General features: G+C 36.9%; 1 protein-coding gene across 1 annotated transcript in view; it reads left to right on the forward strand.

Moving 5' to 3' along the window:
* Positions 1 to 12,772, forward strand: part of Cps1 (carbamoyl-phosphate synthase 1, mitochondrial) — a 109,486-nt gene that overhangs the window by 22,441 nt on the left and 74,273 nt on the right. The window contains exons 5-12 of the mRNA XM_013029099.1: positions 987 to 1,043; positions 2,464 to 2,556; positions 5,403 to 5,492; positions 7,790 to 7,918; positions 8,648 to 8,754; positions 9,801 to 9,939; positions 10,664 to 10,741; positions 12,362 to 12,460. Coding sequence (XP_012884553.1) covers positions 987 to 1,043; positions 2,464 to 2,556; positions 5,403 to 5,492; positions 7,790 to 7,918; positions 8,648 to 8,754; positions 9,801 to 9,939; positions 10,664 to 10,741; positions 12,362 to 12,460 — 792 coding nt within the window. The remainder of the gene's footprint in view (positions 1 to 986; positions 1,044 to 2,463; positions 2,557 to 5,402; positions 5,493 to 7,789; positions 7,919 to 8,647; positions 8,755 to 9,800; positions 9,940 to 10,663; positions 10,742 to 12,361; positions 12,461 to 12,772) is intronic.

The following is a 12,772-nucleotide window of genomic DNA, read 5'->3' on the forward strand; positions in this document are numbered from 1 at the left end:
GTATTAATTTCTCATGGAATATAAGCGGATATTATTCTAAGAAATCTCTGCCCCTCCAATGACTGCTTAACTTTTGGGATAAATAATACTTATTTTTGGAAAAATAAAAAATTCTTATCTTTGCTCTCTCAGTCTCAGTTTTTTTAAAATTTGAAAGTAGAAGAATCTCTTCTTGTCACACACAGTCACTATTTTATTCTCAATTATTACCTGAATTTATGTCCATCTCCTAGATAGCTAATTTCTGAAATAGTCATTCAAATCTGTCTGTCTGAATGTCTCTTTATCTCTCCTCTCTTAGAGTATTTCCTTTGTGTTATTCAGGTCACTTAGTTTTATGTCTTCTCCATATAGAAACAGAGGACTTAGTTAAGACATCTGATTTCAAGCTAGTCAAATAAATGCAAACCAATGAAGATGTTCCTTCATTTACTAATAGAATGAGGAAATGTTAAAGATCTTTGATAGATAGTCATGTTTACTAACAAATGGGTTGAGGGCCTACTACGTGCTAGGAATAGTAAACTCTCAACATAAATTTGTACATTACTGCTTATTACTGCTTCTGCTATTTTAAAACACAAATTTTTGTATGTATATATTGTGCCCAGAAAATATATGAAATACATTTCATATGCTGTATAGACATGTTAATATACTATATACATGTTTCATTGTTTCAAAACGAGTTTATATGCAATAGTACCTATTTAACATCTATGAAACTGTAACAGAAGATTAATGTTAAGAATGTTTTCAGTTTTTATTCTGAGGAAGGGCTTGGGTAGGAGAAGAGTCTTCTGCTCAAGCAGAGCTGCAATTTACTGTGCTTTGACAGCACCTTCACCCCGGGGTCAGAAAGAAGAAGGAGTGGGAAATTATTTACCACTCAAGAAGATAGATGAAGCTATGGTTTTCAACTTGAAAACAATATGGCGGTTCTAATTTCTTCCAATTTCACTGTCATGAGTTTTTTTTTCTTACAGGTTCCTGCAATTTATGGAGTAGACACAAGAATGCTGAGTAAAATTATTCGAGATAAGGTATGATTGTCATTTTTTTTAGCTAAACTTATGTTCCCCCCCTCTCATAGTTTTCTCCCAGTACCTGGGGGCTGTATTAATATGTAAACAAGAAGTCTGACTAACTTCTCTTTCTGGGGCCTCTGTCACTTTGCTTTACTATTTTCGAGGTGATTTTTGAAGAATGGGTGTTTCGTGGGATTAAACATACCAGCAGCTGGATGTTTCACTTGGCAGGAGTTTATTGAATGCCTACTATGTGCTGACGATACCAGCAATGTCAAGACATTTTATAGTCTATTCTGTGGAAGAGCTTATACTTAAATAATTGGGAGGAAGTAACTAAGGGAATAATAACTTTGCAAAATTGAATACTTCTAGGCTAAAGAACATAAGTGTACCGTACTGGTACTATTAAATAAATATTCCATTCTCTTAGGAAAGTCCTCTATGAAATTAATTATTGTATTTCATGAGTATAGAAAATAAGCCATCTCAGTTAATGGCTAAAGTCTCTGAGACCCTTATCTCCAGCCAAAGGTCAGATGTAGAGGTGTGACTCAAGTGATAGAATGCTAGCCTTGAATGAAAAGCTACCTGATAGTGAGGGGCCTTGAGTTCAAGCCTCAGTATTGGCAAAACAAAGCAAATTAAATAGGTAAATTTTATTAGCAGGGATCACATAGCAGTATCACTTAATATGTTTTTTTATGAGTGATGCTGAGTCCTAATGAGAATGTATAATGTAGTTGTGGTTTCCATTAAGTTTAGGCTGGAAGCAAGATTGTATTTCATTTGGCATGCTTTCACATAAAGGAGGAAACCGAGTTTCAATATTAGGGATTCATAAATATAGTTTAGGGACTCTGATTTGGACAGCCCTATAAAGTTTAACAATCTTAATACAGAGGTGGAAGTTGGCATTTGATTAGTTTCTCAGACTTGGAGGCAACATCTTGCTTTGAGCAGTAGCTTATGCCCTTAGGGCATAAGCTATGAAAATATGCAATAAGTTCTCAATTATTGTGACATTTTTGTAACTTTCAGATCATAGACTTTCTTCCCAGTTGATTGTTTTATGTTGTCTTTCCTGAGCACTCTCTTTGGGTCCTATGTATTAATGATCTCTGAATATTCCACCTTGTTCTATCTAGTTCAGGATCTGGAGATCTGAATCGCAATGCCTTTTGCCTTTGAGACGCTGGTGATGGCTTTAGACTAAACGAACACATTGTGTTTTCTAGAATTTTTTCCTGAAATACATGTTCAAGTCACTTCATTTTCTAGTTTGTGAAAATAAAGTCCTTTTTTGATGATGGTTATGAGTAGCTACAAAGACATCTCAATCTTGGAACAGCTGTTGGAAGTCCCTGTGAGAGTTTCTTGTCAGCACCTTTATCATCGCTGCCTCTTCAACTGTCTCATGTTGTTAATTTGGTAGGGCACCATGCTTGGGAAGATTGAATTTGAAGGTCAGCCTGTGGATTTTGTGGATCCAAATAAGCAGAATTTGATTGCTGAGGTATCAACCAAGGTGAGACATTTTCCTTCCTGTTTTTAAGTTTACATTTGTTTTAGAAAGGCTATTTTATTTTTGTACAATATAAAACTTTTCAATTAGGCAGAGGGCAGTTCAGTTAAGGCCAATGATGTTTTCTTATAGACTTATATAGGATCTTTCCTGCCTTGATTTAGAGTCTATTTATGTATTTATTTTTAGCTTCCTTCTTCCCTTCTCTTGTTCCTTACATCATATAAAAAGATCTCCGAATTGATCATGGACCAGATTTGCTAGCCTGCCAGAAAAACAAGGAGAACTTTGTAGAAATGAGAAACAATCATCTCAGGCTGGGTGCATTTTGTAAATATCCTTTACCCTAAGGACTTATTGTTTTCAAAAAGTAATTTCAAAAAGTATTCATAATGATGATTGTGTCACTTCACCATGAAATATGCTTCATGTAAATTTACAAGAAGGGATAGAATGCCTTTTAGAAAGGTGTGTGTCTCTGACTAGAGGGAACATAAGAGTGGGGGACAAATGAGCAAGTAGATGACCATGTGCACAATGCTGTGATCAGTACCATCCTCAGAGTGTGTAGAGCATAACACAGCCCTCATGGACCAGCATGGAAATGGGACAGGCACATCAGAAAAAGCTCTGAACTGCTGTTAAAATTATTTGAAAACATACATGCTGGTAGGTAGAGTTAGGTAGATGGTGAATGAAGAGAACTAGGTGTTAGGAAGAATGAATGCTCCGTACTGAGACACACAGAGATTTGAAGCAAGCAGTATAATTGAAGATACGTATGTATGTATGTATGTATGTACTTCTACACATGTAGATATGTACATATTTGTACACATGTACACATTTATACATATACACATATAGACATAAATTTGATATGGCTTAATGAGAGTTTGTACATGTTAGTCCACTAAATTGGTCAAAGATGAATGGTGTAGGACTAAGGTTAAATTTGGAGGGTTTCTTATGATATGGTAGCATTAGCTGACCAATGATACTGGGCATTGACTGTAACTCATTCTGTTTTGGAGCAAAGAATAAATAGATAAAGGAGCAAGTAACTGGATTGTGGCACTTTCCAAATATGAGGAACACTCTTCTGGAGGAAATATATCTTAAAAAGATTCCATGGTCAAACAAGATTGAAAAACATGACATGACATATTCCTTTTCTACAGTGTCTGAAGGCATCTATGTATTTAGCTTGGCTGTGAGGTCATGCATAACTTCTCTCATGGTTTGTAGAAAGACTGTCCCTTGAATTTGCAGTCTCCATATTCTGTGGAAGCAGCCAGCTGTGGATTTAAAGTATTTTTAAGAATTTCAATGACATAATAACCATCTACCTGACACTTGAGTCACATTTTATATTAGATTGTTGTAATCTAGAGATGATGTCATGATGTGACTTGTACACCATTTTAGATGAGAGACTCAATCATCTCTGGATTTTGGTACCCAAAGGTATCCTGAAAAAAAAAATCCCTTGTGCCCATCAGAGATGGCTGTAATGTATTTGTGTAGAAACCAATAGAAATCAACATATCTATACTTTTATCTATGTTGCATTAAGAGGGAGATGATGGTTTCTTAATGTCAGTGTAAGTATAATTTCAGAGTAGGTAGCTGTGATAAAATGTAAATTTGTATTAGGAGAGTACGTATATTTTGTCAGCCTTGATTATATGCCTTGGAAATGTTGATAATGCGTTGTCAATTTGATGTAGCTAAAACTAGATTGTTATATTCATTTTATAGCAGAAGCCCACGATTAAGGATAAATCTATAGTTTTTCAAATTATCTAATGAGAAAGATTACTTGTAACATTCATTGATCAGCCCAGTAATGGTTTCCCCCAGATCACTGAGACAGTTATTTTTAGTGCATAGTGGTCTGCAGGAGGAAATGAAAATCAAATTCTGTCCATATTTTCCCCTAAGTACAGTCTAAAGATTATGATTGGATGCTCCGTATGCTTTGTGGAGATGAAGACATTTCAGTGAAAGTAAAATGCTTTTTCAAATATTCAGATAACACCTTTTATCTCCAGACCTTCCGCACACTATGAAGTCATCCTAAATTCTGAATATGGGAACCTACTCTTGATTGCAAAGCCAGTGTGGCCACCCAGCCCTCTAGGCCTTCTTTCTCTCAATTTCGATTCTTTCTCCTTTTATGACTTTAGAAAACTGCTTCTTGGGGTAAATGTCTGTGAAAATCAATCTGCCTCCAAGCGGTGCTTAAGTCATAGATAATCATCATGATGTGCTCTGGGATCTTTTTTTTAAGTGAAATCTACCACTTAAAAGCAGACATTTGTATGTTAATATAAAGGGACCACTGGCCTACACAAGCTTAGCAATTCCTGTGACTTGTCATACCAATTCCATCTATTCAGCCTCAAGGCATAGGCCTAAGATACAGTGGTATAGCACTAACCTGGTTCATCTTTATTTCAAGCTGAGGATAAAATGGTATTTAAAGCATGATGTATCTAGTTAGCACATTTGTCTTGTGCTGAAGTAGCCATGATATTTGAAAACTGTATTGCTAATGAGGCAAAACGTGAGGAAGATGTTTGTTTACTATGGATGTCTAAAAGATCTTTGTTATTGCTGTAACCCATAGTTTATATAAAATAGCAAAGTACACTTTATTTCTCATAAAAATGATACAACCTATGGCATTTGCTTTTCTCACAAAGTAACTTCCAGTCAACCCTTAGTAGTTAACTATCAATCCATTCTTCATCTAAGTGTATAACATCGTCAGATGCATTTATGATATTGGTCTGTTGCTTAGAGCTGAAAATTCCCACTTGCTTTTCCATTCTTTAAAATGGCAGGATGTCAAAGTGTTTGGCAAAGGAAACCCCACGAAAGTGGTAGCAGTGGACTGTGGGATAAAAAACAATGTCATCCGTCTACTGGTGAAGGTAAGGCATTCACCCAACTCATGGGTGAGGCGATGCAGTTCTTGATCATCAGTGTTCAGCTAGCTGCCTCTGTTTCATAGAAAGCATGTGCATTCTCTCTGAATGTCAGCAATCTACTCTTTTTGTTGCCTTTGACCTATAAAACAACACATATATCCCCGTTCAAAGGAAAGATCTACACAACTATGTTTTAAAAAAACAAAACAAAACAGCCAGGTACCTGTGGCTCATGCCTCGGTAAACCTAGCTACTGAGGAGGCTGAGATCTGTGGATCATGGTTCAAAGTGAGCCCGGGCAGGAAACCAGAAAACCAAAAGTTGCACTGTGGCTCAAGTGGTAGAACGCTGGCCTTGAGCTGCAGAGATCAGGGACAGTGCCCAGGCCCAGAGTTCAAGCCCCACAACTGACAAAAACAAACAAACAAAAAAAACCCTTCCAAACAACAACCCCCCTGCAGAGCCACGAAAACATGGAAGAAAGGGTTTACTGTCTTTTGTCAGTTATTGATTGATGTGATGTTTGGAGTTGATTAAAAGGTTAAGAGTCAGATTCATACCTCCTCTGTTGGCCTACATTTATTAAGTACCACATATTTTCTGGGAGTATGCCTAGGTCCAGTAAGACTTTAATAGTGCTTTATGTAATGCAGACAACCAATTAAAGCTAAGCCTTAAATCCTGAAGGAGAATTCCCCCCAATATTATAAAGTTTTCTTATATATTACTTTATTGGAATTTCTTTTTATATCTCACCATTGTCAGTTTCTCTTTGTCTCTCTCTCTCCAGGGTCTCTAAGATTAGTCTACCTCATCCTCAACTTCCCTCTCGTCCTCTCTCACTTCCTTTTCCTTCATCTTTCTTTCCCTTTTTTCCCCCTTTTTGTTGTTCATGGGGCTTGAACTCAGGGCCTGGGTGCTGTCCCTGAACCTTTCTGCCAAAGCTTGGTATTCTACCACTTTGACCCACAGCTCCCCTTTTCCTACTCTTTTTCCCTTTCACTCTTCCTACTTCTATCTCTCCCTTTTCCTTCTTTCCTTCCCTCTCTTTCTCCCTCCTCCCTTTCTTTTTCCCCCTCATAACATGAAATTCACAAAGGTACAAGACACTTCTTCAATTCACATCCTTATTATTAGAAAATGTAAGCAATATACACATCATGATTTCAATTTGGTCAGTCCTATTAACAAAACTTGGATGGATTTCCTCTCCCCCCCCCCCCAGGGGCAGAGGCCGTGCATGGACTCTCCATATTCCACTCTCAAATCCATATTCCACCTTAATTCCTGTGGCTCATTTTGTCATTGTAAGCGTCTTATATCTCTGCCTAAGGAATCTCTATGGTTGGTTGAAACCTTCTACCAATCAGAAAATGCACTACATTTTCCCTGTTGCAGCCCACAGCCCATAACCGGAGAGACAGCTCCTTTCCTCATCGATGGGCTATCTCTAAGTAAACACTGGCTTTCAGATTTTCCCAAGAAGCTTAAGCTCTATTCCCACTCAATGACTGCCTGATGATGTATACTTTATAGCCGTGTCTCACGGCACTATTTCCTTGCTATTATCTTTGTATTTCTTGGGAACATTTGTCCAAATAAAATTCAAAACCTTGTCTGAGGAAAGATACCAAAGGTATCCTTCTCTATGCTTCTTACAGTAAAATGTTCTAATTCATTTTCCTCAGAATATAAGTATCATAGACAAGAAAAATCTGGGAACGGAAGTTAATTAAGATTTGATCAGACAAGGTGACCTAATGGCTTCTGTCTGCAATCTTAACTACTTCAAGCAGTACAGAGCAAGTTCAAGACCAATCTAGTCAAAAAGTTAGTGAGAACCCCACCTTCTTAACCAAATAGCAGGATGGTGTACATGCCTGTTATTCCAGCTACATGCACAGGTAGGAGATAATGTTGCAAGCCAGCCTGGGCAAAAAATTATAGACCTTATCTGAAAAATAACTAAAGCATAAAAAACTCCCCCTCTCCAACAAAGAAGGTATGCGCTATCTTCCAAAAAGTTAAGTCATAGAGAATTTGGGAACCAAAATTACTCTTGATGTTGAGATATGTTACCAATCTTTCCAATGCCTTTCCCCTTCTACTTTCTATTGACCAACAATCCTATTCATATCACATAAGACAAAAAGAACTTTCTGCTCAGTGATACACATTTAAATTAGGTACGATATCTATCTTCTCTTTGGGGCGTTGTTGGTGGAAAGAAGTTGCAAGCAAATTACAATTTGGCAAAGGAAAATGTCCTTAAATGAATCATTTCTGTGTTTCTTGTCCAGCGTGGAGCTGAAGTGCATTTGGTTCCTTGGAATCATGATTTCACCCAGATGGAGTATGATGGACTTCTGATTGCTGGAGGCCCTGGGAACCCAGCTCTTGCACAACCACTGATTCAGAATGTCAGAAAGGTATGATCAGCCTGAGGAGGGCAGTATGTATTTGAAAAGACTATCATTTTCTCAGGTTCTTTTTTTGTCTGTCATGGGGCTTGAACTCTGGGCCTGGGTGCTGTCCCTGAACTCTTCAGCTCAAGGCTATTACTCTACCACTTTGTGCCACAGCTCCACTTCTGGTTTTCTGGTGGATAATTGGAGATCATCTCACAGACTCTCCTGCCTGGGCTGGCTTTGAACCGTGATCCTCAGATCTCAGCCTCCTGAGTAGCTAGAATTACAGGTGTGAGCCTGGCAGGGTGGTTGTTTGTTTTTGTCAATCTTATTGGAGACCACCAAGGGAATGTCAACATAACATTTGTCGGGAAAACCCCCAAAGAAACAGGGAGGGCAGCTTTCTCAGGACAAAGCTTTTGCCCACTGCAGGAACTCTGACATTGGGTCCTCAAGTTAAGAAGGCAGGAGCCAAACTCCCACTGTACCATTCTTTAGAATGACAAAATGGCAACCCAAACTCTGCACTGAGACCCCACACATTTGATTAAATTTAGTTTTATCTCAGTGACAAGTATGTCTTAGAGATTGCTAATGCTACACACTTGTCAACCGTGCCTTCTTTTTCCATGTTAACGTTCAGTTCATCTTGTTAAGGAAGGAAACAAGGAAAGTTGATTTTTCTCCTTTCAGTAATAGTGTTTGGTCGAAGTTGTGTTGCAGGGTTAATAACAACCTCTCTTCATTTAGATTTTGGAGAGTGATCGGAAGGAACCATTGTTTGGTATCAGTACGGGAAATCTAATAACCGGATTGGCTGCTGGTGCCAAATCCTACAAGATGTCCATGGCCAACAGGTAAGGCACTTGCTGCATTGTTTTTGGGTCATACAAGCTCTGAAGTATTACTGATAACCAAACCCAAAAGATTTAGAGAATTTCCTTACCAGTATATTACAATAAATAGATAGTGGTCCTATTACATAGTTCACAGTTGTCTGATTACTGAATACCATTTTTATTGCATTTCTGAATGGCAGCCTTTTCTACTGATATCTTTGTTATGGTTTAAAGCTATTTTCCCCTTCCCTTGGTATAATTTGAGGTCATAATATGCAATCAAATGACATTCCAAGAGAAACTGTTCTGATTTTAAGCTTGATTTCTGAGCATTGATAACATCTTAAGAAGCTGGTTGCGTGACTTATGAACCAAGAAATCTTCAGTTCTTCAGTGGTGTTGCTTCATCGCAAATGATGTTAATTTATTCAACACCAGGTGCTCCCCCAACAGCCCACCCTTCACCTGATATGTAATTCAGCCTTGAAGAGTCATCTGTTCATCTCTTCCTAACAATTCTCCTCTGGCTTAGTTACTGCAGCTTCCTTAAAATCAATTGCAGTCTGGGAATATGGCTTAGTGGTAGAGTGCTTCCCTAGTATGCATGAAGCCCTAGGTCGATTCCTCAGTACCATATAAACAGAAAAAGCTGGAAGTGGTGCTGTGGCTCCACTGGCCTTGAGCAAAGAAGCTAAGGGACAGTGCCTAGACACTGAGCTGCCCAGACCCTGAGCTGAAGCCCCAGGACTGGCAAAAAAAAAAAAAAAGAAAGAAAAAAGAAAAAAAGTGCCTGTTTTTGTTCAGTTAGTGAGCAACTCTTTTTGTTTCGAGTGCATTTCTAAAACCTATTAGAGAAGTTTAATAGACCAGATATTTAATGCTCAACAAAACTTCCCGGATAGATTTTTTTGTCACTAAAATTATTGGGATTAACAATGTGTGACTTTTCCACAAAGTGATTTTTCACTAAGCAATTGAAACTTTGGGATTCTACTGCATCACATAGATATTTACATTCTCTATACTTCTGCATTCCCTTGTTCTTTCTCTCCTTTTGTCTCCAGAGGGCAGAATCAGCCTGTTTTGAATGTCACAAACAGACAGGCTTTCATTACTGCTCAGAATCATGGGTATGCTTTGGACAAGACCCTCCCTCCTGGCTGGAAACCACTGTTTGTGAATGTCAATGATCAAACAAATGAGGTAAATGCTTTCCTGACACTTACTCAGTTTGTGAGAAATCTAGGTCTTTTTAATATTCTGTTGTAGGAAATGCTATACTTATTTATGTTGGATTTGTGTGTGTGTGTGTGTGTGTGTGTGTATGTAAGAACTCTTACTTTTACTTTTTTTTATAGCTCTTCCCTTTTAAAATACTATTTTCATCAGTTGACTTGTGCCATCAATTAACAGGGGTCTCACACAATTCGTTGATAAAGGGCAATGGGTACAAATCTGGGCCTAGAGCAAGTGTGTTTCAGAGGTTCACTTAGCCCTGGAGTAGCCTTGTAAAAGACTGTAGTGAAGTAATTTAGGAGTTGGAGAAGAGAGTATTACTTTATTCTGAGTGAAGTCCAGAGGGGCTCCAAAGGCTATGAGCCAAATTTATGTGTGTATACGTATTTGTGTGTTTGTTTTTGTGTGTGTGCATGTGCATGTGTGCATGCATGTATATGCATTGTTTGATTATAGGACTTCATTTTAGATGATTCTTCATTGGCTTGTTTTCTTTCTGTCTTAATTGGTTGCATATGTGATTCATTAAAGACCTCCAGTCATGTACTTAATAGTACTTGTAGTTATAAGAATGTTATTAAATACTTAACTCTGCTTTTTTATTTGGCCTTTATTGTGTGCTGAATAATACATCCCCACACTTGACATTTGTTATTACAGAAGGAATTTCTTCCTATTTCTATTCCTTTAGGGGATTATGCATGAGAGCAAACCCTTTTTTGCTGTGCAGTTCCACCCAGAGGTCAGCCCAGGGCCAACAGACACTGAGGTATGTCAGAAAAATGAGGCCTGTTATATACTTTAAAACTTAGAGATGTACTTAGGGTAAAACTTCAGAAACTGTCATAATTACCATTAGATAATTCTGGTGCAGAACAGTCTCCAGAAGAGTGATTTGCTAATACATATTTTGTATTAAAATTCCCCCCATGAATAGCATGAAGTAAATTTTAATCTTTTCCTTAAATTTAAAGTGGGAAAGCCCTTAAGAAACCTGAAGCCATGCTATGAAGCTATTTTTATTTAAACCCATTATCATTCTAATATATTTAGGCCTGAAATTTACAATTGTTGTGCTATGCAAATGAGTTCCCCCTTGCTCTTTCCATCTCATATCTGAAATGAAATTTTAATCCCCCATCTGTGACTTCAAAAAAAATCCCTATGGCAACAGGTTGTGTAGCCAGTACAGGAGAATAAACAGCAGCAGAAGGAAGAAGAGGGATGAGGTAGGGTGTGTGGAAGAGAGGAGGACTCTGAATCCACATTTATGTGATTCAAATCACTTAAGGAAAGAACCTGAACAAATGCTCTGGAAGACTTGGTTTCTAATCTAAATATTTTTGCTTTCTCATGTGAGGTTTTGGTGCCATGTTCAAATGCAGTGTGTCAATCTTTGAAAGAAGGGTTACTACGACATCTACAAAAGTCTAGAAGTCTAGTGTGAGAATTCTATATGCAGTGGCCTCTAGTAATTGCACTGACAAGTCGTCCTTGTCTTAGAAAAGATTCCAGGCAAAATGAGGAGAATTAGAATTATCTGCCTGCCCATGCATGTCAGAATTGTCTTTTTAAATACTTCTTTTTGACCTTGTTTTTATATTAATGGGAAATATTGCTTCATAATAGCAATATTTGACATTTTATACTCAACGATGAAACTCAAACAAAATTTAGATATATCATGTAATACAGCATTTTTTAAATTTAAAATAAGTGATAGTCTGTATTAGAACTTCAGATTAAGACATTGCAACTATGAAAACAAGTGCAGTATGACTTAATATATTTTGTCCTTCCAAATAACTGCAAAATTAATACCTTTAATGAAATTTATTATTTATTTCTGAAACAACAAATATATTGTTATAGTTTAAGAATCATCTTCAGATATTATTAGCAACTGAGGAAAAGTAAAAGCCACAACATTTCTAAGTTTAAGATGCAAAGGGGAAATAGCTTTAATATTTTCAGAGACTTTGAATTAGAAGAAGAAATGATTTGTAATTAGGAAATGAAACAAAACTATTTTCAGAAGTCATCTGCAATGTTTGTTGTCTATTGAAAACTTTTAAACATTGGACTTACAGGGACCATATAGAAAGAAGTATTTATTTGACCTGATTTTTATAGTAGTAGTCATTCGTTTGTTTACCCGAAAATCAACTGAAAAACAACTGCAAAAACAACTGAAATGATTAAAACATCAAATACTGCACAAGAAAACTTACCCTAAAGTTTATTTGTTGCTTATCTAAAGTTCAAGTTCAGCTTAAAACCATATATTAACAACTTAAATATATCTAATCTAATATATATATATATCTTATATCTAACAACTTTATGCATTTTGAATCTTTTAACAATTGGTTGTACTTTTTTTTTCTAGTACCTATTTGATTCCTTTTTATCCCTGATAAAGAAGGGGAAAGGCACCACGGTGACATCAGTCCTGCCAAAGCCGGCACTGGTTGCATCTCGAGTCGAGGTCAGTAGATTACAGGCATATTTTTGGTGTAAGCATTTTTATTTCTCTATCATGTGTTGATTTTTTTAGTGAATGATGTAAATCACACCAATGTTGATGAAAGATGAATAGTAACTTTGCATTTATTTCACAACTAGTCAGTCTATTTTTTATGTTCTTTGGACCTTTCATTTAAACTTGTGTCATTTAAAATTCATTTCTTCTAGGAAATTTGTAATGATGACATAACTCAATAAAGAATAATGTCCAGTTAAGTTTATAATTTGGTGTACTCCATATTGCCCAGAAAGTTACAGGTGTGTACATTTCAGA

The sequence above is a fragment of the Dipodomys ordii genome, unplaced genomic scaffold, assembly GCF_000151885.1.
Source record: "Dipodomys ordii isolate 6190 unplaced genomic scaffold, Dord_2.0 Scaffold1, whole genome shotgun sequence".
In the NCBI taxonomy this organism is placed as follows: domain Eukaryota; kingdom Metazoa; phylum Chordata; class Mammalia; order Rodentia; family Heteromyidae; genus Dipodomys; species Dipodomys ordii.